Genomic DNA, 6,000 nt, shown 5'->3' with positions numbered 1-6,000 from the left:
GGACCTGCCCTCTCGCATCCGTGTGAGGCTGAGGCTGTGTGTGTATTTGCCAAATACTTAACACACTCAACCAGCGCCACCAGTTTGTTCTTTGTCAAATGCCAGGCCTAAGGGATAGCCAGCGGCAGTGATTAGTGATGGATCTGCCACACACACAAAGGGATCTTCAGGCGGTTTAAAACTGATGCAGAAAATGTTTGGATAATTATTTGTTGCATTGCCAATTCAGCACTGAAACAGGTTTACTTTTGTCGATCTCTGTTGATGGGCATCAAACGAGTCGAGGCGGCCTAATGTGGCTGTGGCCAAGTGTCTTGCGGTCGACACCTTGCCGTCCCATTCCAAATATTTGCTCTAGCAATGTCAATAAAGCGGAAACGGAAGTACCAGAGCCAGAGCAAATGAGTGGAGAATGGAAACTGCCAGATGGTGGATGGCTGGGGAGATGGCCGGGCAGATGGGCAAGGAAATGAGCCAGCAATTAACTCAAGTTTCACTTTTCAACATTAAATGGCAGGAAACAAAAAAACCCATGCAGATTTAGATTCAACGCGCGGGAGTGCGGCGGCGGGCTGCGAGTAGCTGCGTGTATCTGCGTTGTGTCATCAATAAATGTCTGGAGGGGCGGGCACTCCATCACAGCCATTATCGAAACGGTAGCAGCAGGCAGCAGCAGCACACATCGACATTACTGAAAAGTGGCAAAGAAGAAATACAAAAAAAAATAAAAAAAACACCACAACGAAAAACTTAGGAAAACAGATACCGAAGCGAAGACAGCGACAGCAACAGAGCAGGGAGAGAGAGTGGGAGAGAGAGAGAGAGAGAGAGCCGTGTGTCAATCACATGAATTGTCAATCTTATGGCTTATCGCCAAATGCAATCGAATCGAAAGCGAACAAAATACAAAACTTAAGGCGGGCTGCTCGGCCCGGTCGCCGAGAGGTCTCTTATCGGTCTCTTAGGCTCACTTAACCTGCTGTAACTTTTGTGGCTGTGCAACCAGCAGCGCGATAAATCAATCAAATCAAATCGAATCGAATCAAATCAAAGTCAATAAATAGCAAATAATAATTAGACTCAAGTTGACTGAACAGACTGACTGGGCAAATAATAAAACGCACACACACACACATATGTGTACACTATCCATCCCACTTGCGGAGCGCACAGTTCCGACCGACATGCTCCAGCTGTGCCCAAGCAATATATAGAGAAGAAAAAAGGAAAATACTGAAAGACAGTCACAAGGAGTAGGTAGGTCGTTTATGCACAAAACTTTATATGGTATATATTCACAAGGTAATTTTGAGGCATTTTAAAAAGCGAAAACCATTAGCTACTACTAGAAGTTGCTGAGGAAACAATCGACACAAAGGATTTGTTGCTCTGATCACCATACATATATATACATATACCAGTATCTTTATCGGGAGTATCTTTAGCTGCGCTCTCTCCTTAAATATTTGATTAATTGCACATCAAACAGAACTTTTGACAGCCACCTTTGGCCCCCCTCCTATGCATGACATAATTTCGTATAAAATATTTATCAAAGAGCATTTCAATTATTGGAGAGGTGACCAAACAAACGCAAACACAAATACAAATACAACACACAACACACACAATTTGATGCAATGTAATTAGAGTTTGTAAATGAAATTGAAGGCAATGCCAAACAATTAACAAGTCAATTGATTGACTGAATGTTGATTCAACACACCCTCACACACACAGACACACACACACACAAAACGTTTAATGTAATGAGTAAAAAGTGACAATCTCTATTTCTCTGTCGCTGTCCCTGTGCCTGTTTTTTTTTGCTCAAATGTCAATTAGAGGAGCGCTCGAGCGCTGGCTTAAATTGTTTATTTGCATATGATTGATGGACATCGATATGGGCTGGCCAGGGGCTTGCGAGAGTTCAAAAAGGTTCCGGTGGGGGGCGGGGACTCTGCCTACGACTCTGCTATTAGAATGCCAATTTAAAGCTCTAAAAAAAGCTTCAAATGAAGACATTTACATGACATCCTTGCTGCTCGTCACTGTATCATTTGTCAGTCAGCATCGCACACACACACATGCAGTAGGAGTGCTGAGGGGGGGGGCGGCGCACTGCTGACAGTGCCTAAGCGGCCATTTTATCATGTCATCCTTTCAGCGCACACACACAGACAGACAGACACACAGACAGACTCGCACTCGTACTCGTACGTATGACAAATGATGGCTGACACATCGTCTATCAGCTTCCTCTCTTATGTATGGCACCCACACCCACCCCTCCCCCCCCTGTCACTGTTGTGCCTCAATAAACATGAACCATTCCTGTGGCAGATCTAAGCGAGACACAGATTAGTCGCTGAAATGCAAATGGCAGGACTGGCAGCCAGAACTACTGTCTCCGAGAGCTTGCAGCATATCTGAACGTAAATTTCCATTGGGGGCTCCCATATCTTAGTTGCCAGAGACCCAAAGATAAGTACTCGCACATCGGTTGGCATGGTCCCCATTTGGATTTCTCAATTGAATTTCTTTGATTGCATTCAAAACTCGTGCACTTTGATGCGCCTTCAATTGGAGACCCAGGAACCAGCAGCAAATGCTTGGATATATTTTATTTTTGCAGAGATTTAACGCAGGAAAAACATCTACAAATTTGTTCAAAACTTATTTCGTTTGATTTAGTTGCCAGCTACTTTTTGCTGGAGTGTCCTGTCGTGTCCTGTGTGGCATTTTCCATTAGGCAAATATAATAAGCGGGCATCCGGCTTTCCCCTTTTTGACCTTTCGGCAGTGAGGAGTGTCCAATCCGGCTATTGACAAGGCTAAGTGCATCCTCCACGCGTCATCCGGGACATCTCCTTACCTCTCCACCACTCTATCTGTCTCTCTCTCTATTTTTATATATTTTTTGGCCTTTGAATCGTTATCGATGGACACGGACAACGGATACCGCGACAATGGCCCTGGTAGTGGCACTGGCACTGACACTGGCACTGGCACTGGTCCTGGTCCTGGTCCAAGGCTTCTCTGACAACTTTAATGGCAGTTTAATTAAGTTAGTTGGCGGAAATTGTTGCATTTCCCATGAGTGCATTTTCGATTCAATTAAATGGAGCAGAGGCCGTGCCAGAAATAACAAACATACAACAACAACAACAACAGCAGACCGCAACAACAACTACAAATAAAGCCGGAAGAAAAAAAGACAAGCCAGAGAGTTGCAATAATTGAGTGACGGGCAAGTAAATTTCCAATGCCAATGCCAATGCCAAATCCACAGCCGCAAATACCTCGTGGCAACTGCAACTATGTGAGACTATGTTCCGAGTATCTGCAACATTTACCTAGGTACGCTAGGGTAGGGCCTTGGGCCGCCATCGAGGATAAGTCCCTGGCAGCCGTCGATGAATTGCGCCCGTGCAACAGGTGCCTAGCTACTGACCCCCCACACACCCACACCCAACTCAATTGTTGACTGAACCCTTCACTGGCGCTGGCCTTTGGCATTTTGCGTGAAGGAGCACAGCAGCAGCTCCAAAAATCTGCAGCAAAAGTCATGGCATACCATTTGGGGGGGAAATTGTGAAAATAGCGAAAACATCAACAGTGCTGCCGATTCGATTCCATGAATCATAATTCATATGCACTGAATGAATTGGCAACTGGTTGCTGCTGCTGCTGCTGCTGATCCTGCCCCTTTGCTTGCTGCAGCCTCTGTGGCATGGCAGAGGCATTTATTGGCCATTGCCTATTCTGCGTATGCTGCGTGTCCTGCATATCCCGTGGGCGGAACAGCATCCTAATTATGCACTCCACTTTTGCAACGGGTTCGAGTTTGGGAGTGTCAAGATGCAGCTGTTGCAAGGCTGGATTCACATGGATTTCAATAGAATAATAACTGCAAAGGATTGGCGCATATTTTCTCCTTCATTTTCTGACCAGTCTCTGGGCATTTTACTTAGGAAATCAACAAATCTAATAATGAATAAAGCTAAATACAATTATCTGTTATCTGTTATCTGTTAACATATTTAATTTAATATTTCGGCTTGCCAATCAGCCAGAAAATACGAAAAAATTAATGTGTGGCATTAAATAAATTAATTTATACAATTTACAAAGATTTTGCATATTAATTAAATAGCTTTATATTATTTTATTTTATAATATATTTAAATTATATTTTATATTCAGTCACAAAGTAACAAAAACTAAACCAAAGGGTGCCATTGATATTCGTTCACACTTCGAGCATCATTCATTCACTTACATTCAACATTCAACGACGCAGTTCATTTTTTATTTGCTAAAACTACAAAATATTTCCGCAGTGTAGTTCGCGGTACTCAAACGGTCGTCGGTATCATGTCACGCCCTACGTCCAGGATGAATGGAATTTTTCCAGTGCCGCGACCTCAACCGAGCCGCAACTTTCTCGACGAAAATAAAAAGAGCTTGCGCTCGCTGGAGAAATCTACAACTAAGAAGCTGGAAGCCAGGGAGCCAGTGCGTCCCGAATGGATGCCAGCCATGCAGCGCGTGGATTCCGAGGCAAGAGAATCGAAAGCAGTCAACCGACCCCAGACCCCTGTATCGGTGTCCACACAAAACACCCGCGAAAGCAGTCTGACGCGCAACCGTTTGAAGTCGTGTTCGCATCACCCATTGGTAGTGGGCGCCGCGGAGTCTGGCCAACGTATTGACCCTTCGGAGGTAGCAGCACAGTCGTCGGAAAGCTCCAATTCTTGTGGCACACAGCGCAGCTGCTCAACCATTGCCACACAGACGGAGGACATCAGCGATGAGCTCTACCTCACAAATTCCCTAGAAAAGTAAGTCCAGACAGTACTAGATGTCTGAATGTGGCATTATTTTTGCTCTTTTAGATGCAGTTTTGATGGTGCATCCGGGATGGGTGAGCGTGAGTCCGCAAGTAACTACCAAAGATCCAATCGGTATGATTATAGCGAAGAAGAGGATCTACAGTCACTTGGCACATATGGCAGACAGCAACAGCAGAGTCCCCACAACATGAAGGATGATCAGGAAATTGAATACTGTGAGTACAATCTACGTGTTCCCCCCACGTCTCGATGGCTCATCAAGCTTTGTGTTTCAAACAGCACGCGACAACAGTCATCCTCGCTCTCTGGACAAGGATGCAAGTGATCCGGAACATGCACGTGTTGGCGAATTGAACAGCGCACAGCGGCGCTGTGATGGGCTCATCAGCGAGTTAAATCACATGCCCATCACTTCGCAGAGTCTGTGGGTGCGCAACCGCAAGGCAGAAATTGAAAAGGAGCTGGCCATCGTGGATGAGGAGATTCGGATCTACTTCAAGCCCAAGCTGTACATTAACTCTAGCAAAAATAAGTAAATCTGACACATCCAAAGGAGTCTGCATTCAGCTGACTGATTCTTAGTTCATAGTTTTTGGGGGGGTTCCCAGAGAGCTACTCCGCCCCCCCAAAAACTATGAACTATGACCTTCGCCGTACATGTGGGACTGCCAGTCCTTTGAATGCATACAACTGAAAACTCACTTAAACATCACATTCGGTTGGCAAAATTCAAGAGAACAAAAAAAATTGTATTTAAATATTAAACTTTGAGTGTTCATTTTCTAAAAGTTGACTTTTAAAATCTTTTCTGCTTTATTGTTTTTAGTCCGCGGCTGCAGCTGACGTACTTCTGGGCTGATAAAAGTGCTAAAAGTAACGGCAGTTAGCCCTTTTACCCTTAGCCCAAATTGAGCCAATTTTCTGGAGTTTTCTGGCTTAAAGTTAGTTGAGAGACTTCGTGGCAGAACTTTTATCAACGCTAATGAGTGATTTTTTTAGTTTTTTCCTTCATTTAATTTAACATTTGTTTGCGGAAATTTGATGAAATTTCAGTATTAATTATTAATTTAATTGGTTAAATTACTTAAGTAGCAATAAATTTAGCATACAATAATGGAGACGGTTTGTCCTGCATATCCCGTGG

At 44.2% G+C, this 6,000-nt stretch overlaps 1 protein-coding gene across 1 annotated transcript; it reads left to right on the top strand.

Moving 5' to 3' along the window:
- The first annotated feature begins 4,311 nt into the window (after positions 1 to 4,311).
- On the top strand, positions 4,312 to 5,587 carry LOC111070735. The gene is made up of 3 exons (XM_022361477.2): positions 4,312 to 4,844; positions 4,899 to 5,071; positions 5,136 to 5,587. Exons 1-3 carry the CDS (start codon positions 4,378 to 4,380, stop codon positions 5,390 to 5,392), a joined length of 897 nt encoding a protein of 298 aa, XP_022217169.2. The 5' UTR covers positions 4,312 to 4,377; the 3' UTR covers positions 5,393 to 5,587.
- Positions 5,588 to 6,000: the final 413 nt, after the last annotated feature.

Source organism: Drosophila obscura, unplaced genomic scaffold (genome assembly GCF_018151105.1).
Source record: "Drosophila obscura isolate BZ-5 IFL unplaced genomic scaffold, ASM1815110v1 contig_165, whole genome shotgun sequence".
Lineage (NCBI taxonomy): Eukaryota > Metazoa > Arthropoda > Insecta > Diptera > Drosophilidae > Drosophila > Drosophila obscura.
This window is presented reverse-complemented; position numbering and strand designations above follow the sequence as displayed.

Coding starts and splice junctions, on each gene's coding strand:
- LOC111070735 (XM_022361477.2), top strand. CDS start 4,378: ATGTCACGCCCTACGTCCAGGATGAATGGAATTTTTCCAGTGCCGCGA. Junction 4,845..4,898: donor CTCACAAATTCCCTAGAAAA/GTAAGTCCAGAC, acceptor TTGCTCTTTTAG/ATGCAGTTTTGATGGTGCAT. Junction 5,072..5,135: donor TGATCAGGAAATTGAATACT/GTGAGTACAATC, acceptor TGTTTCAAACAG/CACGCGACAACAGTCATCCT.